At 34.7% G+C, this 19876-nt stretch overlaps 1 protein-coding gene across 3 annotated transcripts in view; it reads right to left on the bottom strand.

Annotated features, from left to right (window-relative positions):
* Spats2 (spermatogenesis associated serine rich 2) overlaps positions 1-19876 on the bottom strand; it is a 108502-nt gene that overhangs the window by 30863 nt on the left and 57763 nt on the right. For 2 of the 3 annotated variants that reach the window (XM_046435962.2, XM_046435961.2), the window contains 2 exons: positions 19594-19868; positions 4087-4166 (listed from right to left, as the gene is read on the bottom strand). In XM_046435962.2, coding sequence (XP_046291918.1) covers positions 4087-4166; positions 19594-19618 — 105 coding nt within the window. In that variant the 5' untranslated portion in view covers positions 19619-19868. The remainder of the gene's footprint in view (positions 1-4086; positions 4167-19593; positions 19869-19876) is intronic. The other variant, XM_058576136.1, reaches the window with a different exon arrangement.

The raw sequence follows: 19876 nt of genomic DNA, 5'->3' as shown, positions 1-19876 counted from the left end.
GATCAGACCCAGAGCCTCATGCATGCTAGGATGCTAGGCAAGTGCTCTACCACTGAGCTACATTTCTAACCCAGAACATTTCTAAAAATAAAAGACATGTACTTTTATATTAAGATTTTTATATTAAGAAAAGGTACAGCCAGGTGTGGTGGTGCATGCCTGTAATTCCAGTGACTCAGGAGGCTTAGGCAGGAGGATTGAAAGCTCAAAGCCAGTCTTAGCAACTTAGTGAGGCCCTGTTTCTAAATGAAATATAAAAAAAGGGCTGGGGATGTGGCTAAGTGGTTAAGTATACCTGGGTTCAATTCCAGGTACACACCCACCAAAAAGAAAAGGTGGTTTCATTTAGGTATCAGATATTATTTAGCATGTTTCATCATTTTTAGCATACTGTAGGGAAAGGTAGAAAGTTTAATAAAGCAAAACCATAACAATTACAATTTCTTTGTGGCATTGTTCAAAACATTTCTACTTTGTATCACTTATCTGTGTAATAACAAAGGTAATTTATAGAAATAATATGAATTATTATAAACTATGTCAGGCATACAAAACATAATGAACAACCATGAGGTGACACCAAGTTTAATAAAATAAAACAAATGCAATTGAAGCCCCATGACCTAAGAAATCTTTTTCCCTTCTCTCCCCAGATTTCTACCCTGAATTTGGTGCCCCTGGGTTCAATCCCTAGTAAAAAAAAAAAAAAAAAAAATCAATTTCTTATTTTATTGCTACATGGTACATCCAATGTATACACAATTCATTCATTCATTCATTCAGTCAATGAACACATTATTTTCAATGTTTGGCTACTGGAAAGAATGCTATATTGTACGTTCCTATATTTATTTGCAGCTGAATCCTTAATGGCTAAAACAATATTTAGTACACTGTAATAAAGATAAAGAAAAAACATTAAATAACCACTAGTAGAATCCTGAATAGTTGGCATTTACAACTTCATTTGATAACAAATACATATGCCAACTTGTCAGATTTATTCCTAAGGTATTTCATATTTTTTTACATTAAAAATATATACCTTGTAATAACTACATATTGTTTTCATTTTTATATATTTTTATTTAGTAACCTTGATGAACTTTTGTTAGTCCCATTAATTTGTTGCTTTCCTGGATTTCTCTATGTTAACTGTATAGCCTATAAATAACATTTTTCTTCTTCTAATTCTTATAACTTTAATTTCTTACCTTACTGCATAATGTATAAATGGTTACTTCTCAAAGAAGATCTAATTCCTTTTGATGGAAAATGGTCATTAGAATCCAACTGGAACTAGATGTGTTTATTTTTACTGGGAGTCATTGTTTCCAGTTCTTTTAGGGGATATAGCTAGGAGACTTTTTATTAAATCATGAGTACATTGACATTCTCAATTAAAATGTACTATTAAAAGGTCTTTTCTCACAGGCACAGTTATATGCCTGTAATTCCAGTGACTCCAGAGGCTGAGGAAGGAAGATATCAAGTTCTAAGCCAGCCTTGGCAATTTAGCAAGACCCTGTCTCAAAAAGTAAAAAGGGCTGGGACTGTAGCTCCATGGTATTAGTATGTATCAATATACAGCTCTAGGTTCAATTCTGTGTGTGTGTGTGTGTGTGTGTGTGTGTGAGTGTGAGAGAGAGAGAGAGAGAGAGAGAGAGAGAGAGAGAGAGAGAGAGAGAGAGAGAGAGGGGGCTTTTCTTATTTTCTTTTTTGATCCTGGGGACTGAATTCAGGGGCACTTCACCACTGAATTATTTTCCCACCACTTTTTATTTTGCTAAGTTCCTTAGGGTCTCATAGTTGTGACCCTTCTACATCAGCCTTCCCAGTCACTGAGATTATAGGCCTGCACCACTGCATCTAGCTTGATTTTCTTTCTTTCTGTTTTTCTTGGACTGGGTCAATCTTGCTATGCTGCCCAGGCTGGCCTTGGACTTTTAGTCCCCCTTGCCTGAGCCTCCCAAGTAGTGGGGATTACAGGCATGCCCCACTGCCCCCAGCTTCTCATCTGATTTTCAACTTGGATCTCTTTTCTCTTATGCATAAATTTTAGATCCTAAAAATAAAAGTATTTACCAATTTGTTTTATCATATAATATTCACAATATCATTGCTAACAATACAAAAGATTACTATTAATGACAAAACCATTGAATAAAACTTAAAATTTGTAACTTTTTTTTTTTTTTTGGTGGTGCTGGGGATCAAATCCAAGGCCTTGCAAATGCTAGTCAAAACACTATACCACTGAGTTATACCCCCAGCCTGCAATTGTTTTTATCACTCTACACATGTACTGTAAAAATACTGTATTTGAATGTCAGTGGGAGATTCTTTAGTTCACTCTTTTTGTAAAGGTAAAATATTTTTAAGTCCCAATCTTACATAAAACTTGTTCTGATCCTTTACCAGGACAAATCCTGGGCGCTATGGTCCTCTATGGTAAATACCATTTGTTACTTAGACTGGCAGGGAGTACCCAGTTTAGACTTGCCACTCTGTTTTTAGACCCCTCTATATTTTTGGCATCTATCCCTTACTTCTTTTTTTTAAATGCTTTTTAATGTTTATTTTTTAGTTGTAGTTGGTTATGTGGTGCTGAGGATCAAACCCAGGGCCTCACATTTGCTAGGCGTGTGTTCCAACCCTGAGCCACAACCCCAGCCCTATCCCTTACTTCTTATGTTCAGTTACACATTTAAAATAACACCTGTAACTGTGATGTAATGGATAGCACAATGGATTTGTAGCCAAACCTGCAGTGGTCATTTAAAATAATACATGAATTTTTTAAATTCAGTATTTCTAGGTATCTTATGACAGAAATGTCTTCAGGTTGTCTAGTTAGTTACACTGCTCAAAAAGGAACACCTTTAGCTGGGCATGGTGGCACACACCTGTAATCCCTGTGGCTCAGGAGGCAGAGGCAGGAGGATCATGAGTTCAAAGCCAGCTTCAGAAAGAGAGAGGCACTAAGTAACTTAGTGAGTCCCTGTATCTAAATAAAATACAAAATAGGACTGGGCATGTGGCTCAGTGGTTGAGTGCCCCTGAAGTCAATCCCTGGTACTCCTCCAACACACACACACACACACACACACAAAAAGGAAGACTTTTATAGATGAAGACCAAGGCTTAAGGAAATAAAGTAACTTGTCCCATTAATAAGCAGAATCTGTACTACAACAGAAGTCTTAGTATTTTTTTCTCCCCTCCATTGTTACCATGCTCTTTTTGTTTCAGACTTAATTTAACAATGTTAAAATTTAAAAACCACACAAGTGTGAAAGTATATAGTTCATAATTCAAAGTGGGCTAATATATATATTTTAAGATAAATAAGAACTAAACATTTATCCCTAAAAAATGAACAGTAGGTGAAACTTATAGATTCGGTGAAAAGGTAAGACACTGGTAATTTAAAATGTGAATATATGGGCTGGGATTGTGGATCAGCGATATAGCGCTTGCCTAGCACGGGCGGGACCCAGGTTCGATCCTCAGCACCACATAAAAATAAAGGCATTGTGTTGTGTCCATCTACTCCTAAAAAATAAATAAAATTTCTTTTTAAAAAATAAATAAAATGTGAATATATTTATAACAGTGAATCACTGTATGTCTATCCCTCTATAATCAACAACATAAATTTTTTTAAAAAGACAACACATAAAACTTTTTGTTTCATATTTTCTTAAATATAGCTTGTTTGGGGCTTTATTATGAAAAACACATATTTTCTTCCAAAGGAATGCTACTTAGAAAATTTACTGCTGTTCTTGTTCTGTAGTCTCCTGGACTTAGTCATATAAATAATATTTATCATAACACTAATTAGTAACAAATGTCTTCAAGAGAATTCAGAATGAATATATACAAAGATATGCAAGAAAACTGTGTTTGCATTTAATAGGCTCTAATTCCTCAGAACCATTATGTCACCCTCTGATATATAATGGCATTCTCCTTTGTTGCTAAAATTTCACTTTCATAATAAGTTGTGATAGCCACTGGTTGTATAAGTACCTAAATTTTCCTATAATGTTTAACTTTGTTATCCATGATAACTGGTCTTACCTTCTCTTTCATGTTTTCAAAAGTACCTCCCTGGGCTAGTACAGTGTTAGACTGTAAATCAAAAATGAATCCTGATGAATCTGAAAGAAGAAGAAGGGACAAACATATTACACATGATTAAAATATACTGTATTTCAGGTAAGTACCCGAATTATATATAATTATATATTATTATAGGCCATGCCTATTACAGCAACTTGGGAGGCTGAGGCAAGAGGATTTCGAATTCAGGGCCAGCCTGGGCAACTTAGTGTGACCCTGTCTCAAAATAAAATTTTCAAAAAGGTTTGGCAATGTAGTTCAGTAGTGGAGCACCACTAGACTAGGTTCAATCCCCAGTACCACCTCCCTGGAAACATATATTTCATCTCTAAGATATAAGAGCCAAGACTGGCTGTTTTTTGCCTGTAAAACAATTAATAACAACTTAGTTGCTATTTGGCAAATCCTATTATATAGATAACTCATAACTAACATTTTGAGTTAAACTTATAAAATTTGATTTTAATAGAAAATGTACATATTGTGGAAACCAACAAATCCATCAGCTGTATTAGACTTTCCTGTAATCCCTGGTATCTTTATTTATTCTCCCTTAATTCAAAAAGCTCTCTAAAAATGATGCAAATAAATAGCTCCCATGGTAACATTTAATACTAAAGAATCTGAAAATGTGAGTGGGATAGAAGCTTCTATAACATTAATACACATGAGAGTAATTTCCATCTTCTAGACTTCGTCATGCACTTTATATTCTTGGTCTAGTGAACTCCATGGGATACATTCTTGATAAAACAATGCACCCAGTTTTATATTACCAGAAATGTATCCAAGTTTACACTGAATAAACTAAAACTACCCAAGAAGCAATGTAAATAAAACAAAATACAAAAAAATCTCGGTGTGTTTACATTAGGGGAACACATGGTGATTAATTTTTTTTTTAATCTAGATTTTAACTTCTCAGTATTTATAAAAAAGGATATCTGCAAATGTAGTCAGTTTTCACCTGTGACTATATGATCAGTAAACGACCTGTTTTAACACTCTATAATTTTGATTTCTGGTGCCTCCCAACCCTAGTACTGGGGATCAAACCCAGGGGCTCACACATACTAAGTTAGTGCTCTACCACTTAGCTATAACCCAGATCTTTTTTACTTTGAGATGGGATCTTGCTAAATCACTCACACTAGCCTCAAATTTGTGGTCCTGCCTGAGCCTCCAGAGTAGCTGGATTATAGGTATGCACCAATGTACAGGCTAACAATTTTTTTTGCAATCCAACAAGATGCAATCCCAGAAAATGGTTAGAGTGCTTTTCAAATTCTAACGTGCATACTTATCATCTAGGGATCTTATGCTAAAATGTAGTCTGTAATTCAACAATCTGGCCTGTGGCCTGAGAATTTTATTTACAGATGATATCAATAATACTGATCCCTGGTGGCTCAGTGGTAGCGTGCTCGCCTAGCATGTGTGAGGCACTGGTTCGATCCTCAGCCCACATAAAAATAAAGACAATAAAGTCCATCAACAACTAAAAAATATATATATTTAAAAATAATAATACTGATCCCTGAACAGTTCTTGAAGTAGCTTGGGAGTTAAAATTTCAACAAAACAAGTAGAAGTTCTGATAAAAGGAGTATGAAAAACACAGAAATAAGCTAGTACACTGTCCAAATTCTTTTGCTATTATTATAGATTAATTAAGGCTTTTTATATATAGTTTAATCTTTATCCTGTTTCCAAATAATTCCTAGTTGCTATGAAGATCAATAATTTATAAGTTAGATTAACAATAATCTTTTATTTGACCTAATTTTTTTGTTATTTTTAGATATACATGACAGTAGAGTGTATTTTGACAGTAGAGTGTATACATATATGGAGTGTAACTTATTCTAACTGGGGTCCCATTCTTGTGCTTGTAACATGATGTGGCATTTCACTGGTCATATATTCATATTATGAACATAGGAAAGTTATATCTCATTCATTCTACTGTCTTTCTTATTTCTCTTCCCACTCCCTTCCCTTCAATCCCTTTTGTCTAAACCAATGAACTTCTACTATTCTTCCCTCCAACCCTTATTGTGTGATAGTATCAGCATATCAGGGAGAATGCTGAACCTTTGTTTTTTGGGGGATTGGCTTATTTCACTTAACATAATCTTCAATTCCATCCATTTACTGGCAAATGCCATAATTTCATTCTTCCTTTTGGCTGAGTAATATTCCATTGTGTATATATGCCACGTTTTCTTTACCATTCACCTAATTGGTTCCATAACTTAGCTGTTGTGAATTGAGCTGCTATAAACACTAATGTGACTGCATCACTACAGTATGCTGATTTTAAGTCCTCTGGGTATATACCAAGGAATGGGATAACAGGGTCAAATGGTGGTTCCATTCCAAGTTTCATGAAGAATCTCCATACTGCTTTCCAGAGTGTTTGCATCAATTTGCAGTATCTAGCAACATATGGATGTACCGGTTTCCCCACATCCTTACCAACATTTATTGTTACTTGTAGTCTTGATAATTGCAATTCTGACTGGAGTGAGATGAAATCTCAGTGTTGCTTTAATTTGTATTTCTTTTTTTTTTTTTTAATATTTTTTTAGTTGTAGATGGACACAATACCTTTATTTATTTGTTTATTTTTATGTGGTGCCTCACACATGCTAGGCAAGCATGTTCCACCACTGAGCCACAAACCCAGCCCCTGCATTTCTCTTATTGCCAGAGATGTTGAACACTTTTTCATGTTTGTTGACTAATCGTATTTCTTCTTCTGTGACATTTTTTTTTTTTTTTTGGTGTTAAGATTTTTGAGGGCTGGGGATGTGGCTCAAGCGGTATTGAGCTCGCCTGGCATGTGTGCGGCCCGGGTTCGATCCTCAGCACCACATTCAAAGAAAGATGTTGTGTCCGCCGAAAACTAAAAAATAAATATTAAAATTCTCTCTCTCTCTTAAAAAAAAAAAAGATTTTTGAGTTCTTTACATAACCTAGAGATTAATGCTCTAACTGAGGTGCATATGGCAAAGATTTTCTCCTTCTGTAGCTCTCTATTTAAGTTCTTAATTGATTTCTTTGCTGTGAAGAAGCTTTTTAGTTTGATACCATCCAATTTATTTATTCTTGATCTTACTTCTTGGGCTTTAGGAGTTTTGTGATTAACAACATTATTAAACCAGAAGTAGAATAAAGGACATGAATTGAGCTTATTCACTTCAAGAGAAACTATGCTAGCCAATTACCACTGAGCCTTCAACTAATTCAGCTCTAACCTCTGTTAATACTGGCAATTTTGAGATTGTCACTCAAATGAAAAAAATTGGTTATATTTAATACAAACTCAGTATTTAAGCCTGAGTCTTCTAGGCTTATGACTACACAATAATTAACTGCCACTAATCTTTATCAATTGAATTGATACAGTATAGAAAGATCTTATATAGCCAAAGTAAGATTTCAAACATTTTTAGAATCACTGTAGATAGGGCAAATGACTATAACTTGAATGTTAAAATGTACGCGTCCCTCCCCTAAAGATGGATCAATGAGCAGTGTGAGATTAAACAAAGATCATTAATAATCTATTTATTAGAGAATCAAATCACTAATCTCTTTTAGAGAAAGGAAGGGAAACTTAAAGCAAAGGAGTCTGTGTTTAAATAAACTATTATTTTTACTAGCCTCTTAAATATTATGTAATACTTTTTGTTTCTTTAACAGTATCCTAGATAACACAAAGTCCAAGGGGAAAAAAAAGGTAGTTCTGCACTAAGTTATTATCCAAAACAGATTAGCCTAATACTAGAGTTTATTGGGAATACTAATTAGGATAATTAAAAATACATAAAGCAGCTATTTCAGCAGGGTCCTAGCAGGAAATGAATTCAAATTAAAATAATCTGGAGAGTCTAATAAAGTGACAACTTACAAAGATGCTAGTGCAGTACAACTGACATATTTGTGAATACTGTATATATTACTGTTTTGCTGGCTTCAAAAATCAGGTAAAGGGTGAGACATAGTGCCTCACCTAAGTAAATGCCAATAATCTCATAATGCCTCATCTAAGTGAATGCCTATAATCTCAGAGACTCAGGAGGCTGAGGCATAAGAATCGCAAATTCGAAACCAGCCTCAGCAACTTGGTGAGACCCTAAGCAATAAATGAAACCCTGTCTTTAAATAAAATGAATAAACAGGGCTGTAGATGTAGCTCAGTGGTAAAATACCACTGGGTTCAATCCCCACTACCAAAAAAAGAAAAAAGAAAAAAGAAAAAAAATTAGATAAAGGTTGTTTCAAGACAGTATGACACAGAAATATATGAGCCTGATTATCTCATATATTAAATAAACTTTGGGTTTATTTTTATCTTGCTTGCAGTGCTGCCTTCAAATCCAAGACTTTCACATGCAAAGCAAACACTCTACCACTGAGCTACATACCCAGCCCAGCTAAACCAACTTTGAATAGGTATCTTTTTAAAAAATTTTTTCTAGTTGTTGATGGACCTTTATTTTATTTATTTGTATGTGGTGTTGAGAATCGAACCCAGTGCCTTACGCATGCTAAGCAAGTGAGCTACCACTGAGCCACAACCCCTGCTCTTGAATAGCTATCTTGACAAGCTCTGAAACAGTCTAATTATGATAACTTATAATTTAATCTAAGGATAATATTGAATTTTTATAATTAATTTGGTCCAAAGTTATGATTATATTCATATCTAAGATGTCCGTTCATCAATAACAAAACTAAACAATTATTGGCAAGTATATGGGAAAAAACTGGAACCTTGGTATGTTGCTGATAGGAATGTAAAATAGCTTAGCCTCTATAGAAAGCCATATGGCAAGCGTGGGGATGTGGCTCTGCAGTATTGTACCTGCCTAGCATGCGCAAGGGCAAGGCCTGGGGTTCAATCCCCAGCACCACAAAACAAAACAAAACAAATAGAAATCCATATGGTGGTTCCTTAAATGATTAAACAAAAACTGCTGTATGATCTGGCAATTCCACTTTTAGGTACAGACTAAAGAACTAAAAGAAGAGAAATTCATATACTCATATACAGTGCTAGGCACTGAGGATACAATAGTGGACAAAACATCTATGGTTCCTGCTCATTAGGAGCAGTCTAGTGCAAGAGAGCAGTTAAAAAAAATATATTAACCATCTCAATATGATAGCAATTATGTATTAGTTTATCAAATTGTATAGTACTAAATATATATGATTGATTCCCACAATAACACTATTTAGAGAGGAGATTAAAAGCTTGACCACCTTGTTGACCATCTTGGGTCCTACCTTGAAAAGTTTAGCAGAGCTAATATTATGAACACACTATAAGACTCTCCAAAGTACATAAGTAAATTCAGTATGATTATTCATTAGCAGATTTCATGGAAAGGCCTGCTTACAGCAGACATAAGTATTGAGGGGATTCAACCCAGGCATGGAGTCTTAAGATTCTCATAAGGCTAGTAAATTTGTACCTTTGATTTGACAACTAAATGCCTATGTGTTAGATTGCTTATTATTATTATTATTTTTTTGGGGGGGAGAGGGGTAGTTGTAGATGGACAGCATGCCTTTATTTACTTTTATATGGTGCCGAGGATCGAACTCAGTGCCTCACACGTGTGAGGCAAGCACTCTGCCACTGAGCTACAGCCCCAGTCCCATAGATCGCTTATCTTTTTTTCACTAATATAGATAATGGCAAACCATTCCCTCTGAAGTGAGGGAAAAGGTGGGATTATAATCCCTCTGAGAATACTCTCCTTTAATTTTCTGTTGATGAGAAAATCAGTTGTGGTACTATTCTTGTCCAAAGTCACACAGTAAGTCATAATGCAGATTCAAGAAGGAAGTCCAAGTTTTGTGTTGTACACTAGTGTTGTTATTCATCACATAAATTGATTCAATTTGCCGTTATTTCAACAGTACCTTGGCATATCATCTTTCTTCTAAAGATTTCAGATTCTCGCAGTAACTCATTGATTTTACTTATAGACACAAAGCAAGTTGGGTAACAATATTATTCATATTTAACCATAACCAAATAAAGGCCAGAAAAGGTAAGATGCAATTAAATGCAGGTAAAACCCAGAGATGAAGAAGCCTAGACGTTCAAGCAACGTGACAAGTGTGATTATCACTGATCATATTTTCTGTTATCAACTTCCTTTTAAAAATTAAAAAGTAGGGCTGGGGTCATAGCTCAGTGGTAGAGCGGTTGCCTAGCACGTGTGAAGCACAGGGTTTGATTCTCAGTACCTCATATAAATAAATAAAAAGATCCACTGACAACTAAAAAAAAAAATTAAAAAGTAACTAAAGAGCAGAGCCTTGTGTCAACTTTTGCAGAAGTGGTATCTCATGAACAATTAAATGAACTGAAGATGTTGTCCAATACTTTTTTTTTCCTTGACAGAGAGAGAGATAGATATTTTTAATATTTATTTTTTTAGTTTTCGGCAGTCACAACATCTTTGTATCTGGTGCTGAGGATCGAGAGCGCTACTGCTTGAGCCACATCCCCAGCCCCTATTGTCCAATACTTGACCATGAAAGAAAGTGACCAATCTGGAATTGCTTTTTCTTATTCCAACCTGGAGAAAAATCTACGTAAGTCATTTAATAAAAATTACAAGAAGTGCTGGGTGCAGTGGCACATAACTGTAATCCCAAAGTTTCAAGAAACTGAGGTAGAAGAATCACAAGTTCAAGGCCAGCCTCAGCAGTTTAGTGAGGCCCTAAGCAACTTAAAAGATCCTATCTAAAAATAAAATAAAAGAGGTTGGGGATATACCCTTGGGTTCAATCCTCAGTTAAACACACACACACACACACGGAATTATTTCTTCATGGGCTCTAATGGGAAATATGGGTTATTCTATATAAATATGAATGCAAGGAAAATAAAGTTACTGTCACAGTAACCACTGGCTAATGCCTAGAGTGTATTCAGTACTTCAAAACTAAAGATGTCACCAACTTTAATTTCACAGGTATAATTCTTACGGTTTTGTTAAGAATAAGATATTTAGGACAAAGGGAACATATAAATAATGTGGAAGCAGGCTTGAAAGTGGAGTACACGAAAGATGGGAAATTTAGAACAACTATGTCAAAATGCCATTCTGTAAGACTTCTAAATCTGCTCAAACAACAACTACTATTATTACCACTAGTACTATTCTAATTACTACTGTGTGTTATTGTAGCCTTCCAAAATGCTAACACTTTCATATATTTAATTCTTCCAAAGCAACTTAAAAACCTTTATCTTTGCTGCCAACTACCAAACACACACAACCTCTCAGTGGGCTGTAAGCATTAGATTTGTCTCATCAACTGATTTTCCTACCCATTTCAGATGACAACTGTGGCTCACATGTTCGGAAAATCTCCACACTTAAATTACCAATCTAAGTATGTATTCAGTGAAAAAAGGCAACTTTTTACCTTCCTGTTTAAATTTTTTCTTTGCTCCTTTGCTTAATCAATCACATTCTGAATAATACTGTTTCTGTCATTTTAAGACAAAACACTTACTCTGGGGAAGTCTCAAACTTCTAGAATGAGTTCTGATTTTTTCAGGTACTACTTGATGGAAAAAGGTCAGGGTTTTTATTAAGGAGAGAGAAGCAATTAAATCCTTATTTTTTCCACTTGGTTTTCCCAAGTTTCTGACAGGTACACAGAATAAGCTTTTATTTTTTTAATTCCAAGAAATCTTGAGGGCCTCATTGTTTAAAAGGTTTGCTTGCTCCAATGATAATATTGTCAATTCCCCCAAGACTGGTGATTGGGTAAAAAAAAAGTCAGTCCACCTTCTACAAACTCTCTTAGTAATACCCTCTAGAGCATAGCCAGCAGGCAATGATATTGATTGAGTGCCCAATCTCTTCTGTTTCAATGTCATCTCTCATTAGTCTGGAATTAGTTCTCCAATAACAAAATTAAATGCACAGTTTTAATGAATATTTCTTTCCTACTTCTCACTGTCCTTTAGATTCTTGAAAATTCTACCAACCATACCAGGAAAGAAATTCAATTCTCCAGTACTATAGATAGAACCCAGGGTCACACACACGCTAATCCAGTAAGTCAAAATATTAAAGCCTTTAGGAACTAGTATTCTACAAAATGTTGAATATTTCCTTCCCTCTACCCACTCTATATCCCTTGCTTTGAAGTACAGAAATGAATAGGTCAATCCTAATCATATATTCTGCTCCAAGAAAATAACCTTTCTCAGAAAACTACAAACAGCACTGAAAAAAAATCTGTCACTCTTTAATCATTAACCTTTGTGCAAACGAGAATTAAATCTGTGAGCTTTTTATCTCTTAAACTGATTTATGGATCAATAATCTCAGTTTTAAATATTTTTGTATCCAAATAGTTGTCACACTATGACAGCTTTAATTGTTAAGGTTAAGAGACACTATTTAAGAAGAGACACTTGTTTAGGGGCTGGGGTTGTGGCTGTGGTACAACACTCACCTTGCGCATGTGAGGCACTGGGTTTGATCTTTGGCAACACATAAAAATAAATAAATAAAAATAAAGGTATTGTGTCACCTACAACTAAAAAATTTTTTTTTTTAAAAAGGAGAGACACTTGTTTAAACCCATTCTGCCCCAATAAAATGTTCACTAATATAAAATATAGTCTAACTGAATGCAGTGGCACACCTATAATCCTAGTTACTCAAAAAGCTGAAGCAAGAGAATCACAAATTCAAGGATAGCATGGGTAATTCAGTCAGACTTGGCTCAAAATAAAATTTTTTAAAAGGTTGGGGGCTGGGGGCTGGGTGGTACAGTGCTTGCCTAACATGCATGAGGCCCTGAGTTTGATCCTCAGTACTGTCAAATAAATAAGTAAATACAGTATATATACACAAAGTATTACAGTTGGCAATTTATCTTTAAACAAACATTCAAGTAAATCTAATCTACTAATCAGGTCAAGAACTAAAACACTGCTAGCACCCCTGAAATCTTGCCCCTTCTCAATCATCACCTCCTCCTATATGCCAAAGGTAACCATTTCCAGACTTTCACTTCCTTTCTTTATATTTGACACTACTTAAGAACATATCTCTAAGTGCTACAATTTTGTTTTACCTTTATTTATAAAACAATTTTATATTCATTTCATTTTTAGTATGTGGCTTATTTTCTCAACACTGTATTTGTTGATTCTTACAGGTTAATGTGGCTTGTTCATCTTCATCGCTGAATAATATTTCATTGTATGATTATGCCATTATTTATCTATTCTGCTAGTGATAGACAGTTGGGTTGCTTCCAGTTTTTGGCTAAAACAAACAATGTTGTTTCGAATATTGTTGTAAAAGTGTTCTGGTATACCTGGAAATAAGTTTCTGTTGAATATAAGAACAGAACTATTATGTGCGTATCCTTCAAATTTACTGCACAATGTCAAACAGTTTTTCAAAGAAGTCACACCAGTGTAGATGCTCACTAGCAGTGTTTCAGAGTTTGTTGTTCCACATAATCTTGGTATTGTTAATCTTTTAAATTTTATTCAATACTCTTTTAGAGTAATAGTATCACATTATAGTTTCGATTTCAGTCGTTTCTAAATGAGAATGAGCACCTTTATATATGTTATTAGACATCTGGTTACTGTTTCCTGACAAAACCTACTTTTGTCCAGTTTTTAAAAGGGGAACTGTCGGGGCTGGGATTGTAGCTCAACGGGAGAGCGCTCCCCTAGCAAGGGCAGGACCCGGGTTCAATTCTCAGCACCACATAAAAATAAAGGCATTGTTTTGTGTCCATCTACAAAAAAGATTCTCTCTCTAAAAAATAAATAAATAAATAAATAAATAAATGGGGAACTTTTTTTCTCATTGATTTGTAGTTTTTCTGTAATACAAGTTTCATCTCCCATTCTGTAACTTGCTTTCTCGCTCTTTAATTGTGCCTTTTGATGAACAGTTTTTAATTTCAATGGTAATAATGTACTGACATTATTTTTTATATTTTTATATATTTTTTTTTGTATTACTGGAATCCAAAGGCCACTTCTCCCTAAACCATACACTCAACTCCCCTGTCCTTTATTTTGAAAAGTAAGGGTCTTGCTAATTGCCTAGGCTGGCACCAAACTTGCAATCCTCCTGTCTCAGCTTCCTGAGTTGCTGGAATTACAGTCGTAAACCGTCATGCCCAGGTCTGACATTAATTCTTTTCCTCTCCTTTATAGTTAGTAGTTTTTATATCTTATTTCAGAATTTTTTCCCAGTGGGGCATAGTGTCATCCCAGCAGACAGGAAGATCAGAAGTTTAGCAAGACTTGCAATTTAGCAAGACCTTTTCTCAAAACCTGAAAGGGGGCTGGTAATGTAGTAGCTCAATAGTAGAGTGACCCTGAGTTTAATCCCCAGTACTGCAGTCAATCAATCACTAAATAAATTAATCTTGTCTTGAGATAATGTCAGAAACTTCCTTCAATTTAAACCACTGGGAGAAAGCACAAACCTTGAAAACATTACACTAAATGAAAGAAGCCAGACATAAAAAATTATATTGTGGGGGCTGAGGTTGTGGCTCAGTGGTAGAATGCTCACCTAGTACATGTGAGGCACTGTGTTTGATTCTTAGCACCACATAAAAATGAAATAAAGATACTGTGTCTACCTACAACTAAAAAATAAATATTAAAAAAAAACCAAGCATGTGTGAGGCACTGGGTTCAATCTCAGCACCACATAAAAATAGACAGATAGATAGTTAGATAGATAGAGGTGCTGTGTCCATCTATAACTAAAAAAAAAAAAAAAAATTTAAAACTATAATGTATTATTCTGAGTATGTAAAATTTTTAGAAAACACAAAACTAAAGAGATAAAAGGAAGATCAATGTTTATCTGGAGTTGGAATAGGGAACAGAAATTAGTCACAAACAAGTTAAGAGAAAACTTAGGAGGTATGAAGAAAGTGTTTGAAAATAGAATTATAGTAGGGCCTGGGGATATAGCTCAGTGGCAGAGTAGGCCCTGGGTTTGATCCCTAGCACTGCAAAAAAAAAAAAAAAAAAAAAATTGCTTTGAAGGCTACACAACCACAAAAATTTACTAAAAATAATACAACTGTAGGGTAGGGGCTGGGGTTGTGGCTCAGTGGTAGAACACTCACCTAGCACGTGAGAAGCACTGGGTTCAATCCTCAGCACCACATAAAAATAAATAAATAAAAAATAAAGGTATTGTGTCCAACTACAACTAAAAAATGTTTTTAAAAATAATAAAACTGTATATGGGTAAATTTACAATCTTTTGTTTTTCCTTGTGAGGTCCTAGGGGCTGAACCCAAGGGTACTTTACCACTGAGCCACATTCCTAGTGCTTTTTTTTTTTTTTTGCTTTTTTTCTCTTTGGTACTGGGGATTGAACTTGGGAGCACTACTCAACCATTGAGCCACATCCCCAGCCCTTTTTGTATTTTATTTAGAAACATTATCTCACTGAGTTGCTTAGTGCTTCAATTTTGCTGAAGCAAGCTTTGAACTTGCAATCCTCCTGCCTCAGCTTCCCAAGTTGCTAAGATTATAGGTGTGTGCCACCATTCCTAGCTAAAAGAGTTTCTAAATATTTTTCATTTCCATATGCACTATTCCATTTTACAGAAAGAATTAGTGCAGGACCAGACACCAAGAACTACTGATCTGGTTGTTAGCTGAAAGGCCTGCAGCAATAAAGAGTTGTAACTAAAACTGACTTAGGCCATTCAAGGGTAACTCCACTAAATATTTCATGAAATAAAGAATTTACAAGTATTACTGACAAAAGGATAAGATAGAAACATGGTCTGGGGCTGGGGATGTGGCTCAAACGGCAGCGCGCTTGCCTGGCATGCGTGCTGCCTGGGTTCGATCCTCAGCATCACATACAAACAAAAATGTTGTGACCGCGGAAAACTGAAAAATAAATATTTAAAAAATTCTCTCTCTCTCTCTCTTAAAAAAAAAAAGAAAGAAAGAAACATTGTCTGTGGTTGAGTAAAAACAAAAATAATTACAAGATGAGGCTGTAAATAAGATGCTACCAGAGAACAACTAGCATAGCACCTTTTTAATACACTACTATATAATTAAATTATAGAATCATTATAAATTATTTGAACCAATAAAACACGACGAAGCAATGAAAATTTTAACTGACATAAACTTCTTTTTTTTTTTTTTTTTTTACACAATGCCTTTATTTTTATGTGGTGCTGGGGATCGAACCCGGGTCCCGCCCATGCTAGGCGAGCACTCTACCACTGAGCCACAATCCCAGCCCCTGACATAAACTTTTGTACCTTGTACTTTTTTAATTCATGATCTGCAAATCAACTATATGTATAGATTTGTTTCAGAGAAAGTCCTAACAACAGATAAACTTCATGTTGTTTCTAACTAAATATAAATCTAGGCTAAGTTCAACCAAAACTGGTTAAGCACTAATGCCTATTATATAATTTAAAATGTAAATTCATTTTATAGCAGATACTAATCACAAAAAGCAATGATAGTTTTTCAAAGCTCTGGCAAAACACAGACATGAAGTAAAGACTCTAGTTTTTAAAAGGTCAAAGCAATCTACTAAAGTTAAGTTTTTAAGGAAAAAACAAATGTAAACTTTTTACATGAAGTTATTTGATTTTCAAATCCAGAATCTTATTTTTATTATAGTATTTCTTATTTGCAGGATGAAAACAGATGTTTAACATTTCAAGCAAAACTGAGAAAAAAAACAACAAACTGGATCGTGTTGACTAAAAAGAAAAAAACTTGGATTATATAAAAAATTTTATATAAAAAATTATATAAAAAATTTTTCAGCCAAAGTACATGTATGAAGTCTCGAATTGGGTGTCAACATACTTTACATATAAACAGAGATATGAAAAATTTTGATATATATGTGTAATAAGAATTGCAATGCAAAAAAACCCCAACAAAATACATGTATAAAGGCGTGAATTGGCATAAACATACTCTATATACAAAGATATGAAAAACTGTACTCTATATGTGTAATAAGAATTGTAATGCATTCTGCTGTCAAGTATTTAAAAGAATTTAAAAAAATTTTTTTTTCAGGGCTGGGGCTATAGCACAGTGGCAAACCACTTGCCTGGCATGTGTGATGCCCTGGGTTCAATCGTTAGCACCACATAAAAATACACAAATAAAATAAAGGTATGCTGTCCACATACAACAATAAATAAATATATATATATATATATATATATATATATATATATTTTTTTTTTTTTTCCAGATTATGAATCTCATTGTAGGGCTGGTGTTGTGGCTGAGTGGTAGAGCACTTGCTTTGCATGGGTGAGGCCCTGGGTTCAATCCTCAGCACTACATAAAAATAAGTAAATAATAAAGATATTATATAAATAAATAAATTTCATTCCATGGAATAGTCACGCTTCTTTAATAATCTGACCATTCCTTTGAACTCATTCTTTTTTTTTTTGGTACCAGGGACTGAACCAGGGATGCTTAAACACTGAGCCACATCTCTATCCCTTTTACATATTTTATTTAGATACAGGGTCTTGCTGAGTTGCTGAGGCTAGTTTTGAACTCACTATTCTCCTACCTTAGCCTCCAGAGCCACTGGGATTATAGGTGTGTGCTACCATGTCCAGCCTTTCTTTGAGCTCAGATTTTTTTTTTTTTAAAGATTTACTATATAATGAAACTAAGGCTTTTAAAACCATAAGCGATTCTAATATATTATTTATATTATTTTCTTTTTTCTTGGTACCAGGGATTAAACACAGTGGTGCTTAACCACTAAGCCACTTCCCCAGCCAGTTTTATTTATTTGTTTGTTTGTTTGTTTATTTTGAAACAGGGTCTCCCTAAGTTGCTCAAGGCCTTGGTAAGTTGCTGAGGCTGGCTTTGAACTTGCGATCCTCCTGCCTCAGCCTCCCAAGCTGCTGAGAAGAGTGTACCACTGTGCCCAGAATAGTATATTATTTTCTTATAAGGAGGTTTTTAAATTGCCAAGTCAAAATGAATTTCCTTCATATTTAACACATGAGATCTAAATCTATGAAGTTTTGTTTGGAATTAAAGAACACTGAGCCAGGTGTAGTGGTGCATACCTATAATCCCAGAGACTCAGCAAGTTGAGGCAGGAGGATGGCAAGTTCAAGGCCATTTAGCAAGGTTCTAAGCAACTTAGCTAGATCCTGTCTCAAAATAAATAGTGCTGGGGATATAGCCTAGAGGTAAAGCACCTCTGGGTTCATTCCTTAGAACAACCACAACAAACAAAACACACAACAACAACAACATACAAAAAAAAAAGAAAAAAAACACAATAAAGAACATTAACTTTAAACTGAAAATTCTAATGCAGGAGGCTGAGGCAGGAAGATCACAAGTTCAAGGCCAGCCTCAGCAACTTAGTGATATACTGTTTCAAAATTAAAAATAAAAAAGGATTGGGGATGTAGCTCAGTGGTATAGTACTCCTGGGTTCAGTATCAATAATTAGTTAGTTAATTAATCAATTGGGGGGAGGTAAAGATACCTATGAAGTCATTCTTTTTTTTAAATTTTATTTATTTTTGGTTGTAGTTGGGTACAATATCTTTATTTATTCATTTTTATGTGGTGCTGAGAATCGAACTCAGGGTCTCACACATGCTAGACAAGTGCTGTACCAGTGAGCCACATCCGTGCCCTAGAGTCATTCTTTTAATGAATATATTCTAGTTATGTACAATAGATGTAGCACTATTGCTGAATTTGTCCTTTTCAATTTTTGCAGCTTCTCTAGGAAAGTTGAAAAAAGTTTTACAGAGACTTTGTTGTCCTTCTCTTCATTATAACTACTTTTGATACTTCCTTACTCTTTGCATCTTTTATTTTACTTTAAAATAAAAGAAGGCTAGAGAAGCTAGAGTAGCAATCCTGGAAGGAAAAATAAAGAAGGAACCAAAAACTGGAAGCAAATTACTCTTATTCCATTTCCTTTCTTTGGGAATACAGAACGTCTTGCAGGAAGTCATCTCCTACCGTATCTCCCTAACATATGTTCACTCTCCAAATACGCACCATCAGGTTGCATTTGGCTTTCCTGAAAGTTTATTACAATTTGCTAAGTGTGTATGAATAAAAAAGCAATTGCTACACAAATTAATTCTCAGACTAGTAATACACAAAACTACTATAACCTAATATCCACAAATACTTTGCAAAATCATTTGAAACACATTTTTAAAAGAATAGTTTTTAAATACATACATATAAACGGGGATCACTGATCCACAACTACTTTCTTTCCTTTTTTTTTTAATGTGGTACTGGAGATCAAATCCAGGTCCTTACACATGCTAGGCAAGTTCTCTGCCACTGGGCTATATCTCTAACCCACTACAATTCTTTTAACAATTTATGCTCACATGAAATCTTACCCTTCTGGCTTTGTTTCCTAGACATTGCAGTTTCTTTGATTTCAAAAACTACAGATGAAAAGTATTTTTTTTTTTTTTTTGCCTTTTCCAGGCTCTGAGATTATCTCTGATTTTAGAGTGGGCAACAGAAGACTAGAGTTAGAAGCGATAAACACAAAAATCTTGGTTGTATGAAATTCTGTTCACTAGCTGTTAATCGCCTTTCCTTCGGTTGTATCAACTTCTTGTCAGGAAGTATCATTGCAGATAGTCATGGCTCTTTTTCCAGAGAGATTCTAAAGGG

The sequence above is a fragment of the Marmota monax genome, unplaced genomic scaffold (genome assembly GCF_021218885.2).
Source record: "Marmota monax isolate L192 unplaced genomic scaffold, Marmota_monax_Labrador192_F-V1.1 WCK01_AAM20220418_F8-fsc00012, whole genome shotgun sequence".
NCBI lineage: Eukaryota > Metazoa > Chordata > Mammalia > Rodentia > Sciuridae > Marmota > Marmota monax.
Note: the sequence above shows the minus strand (reverse complement) of the source record. Positions and strands in the feature narration are given on the sequence as shown.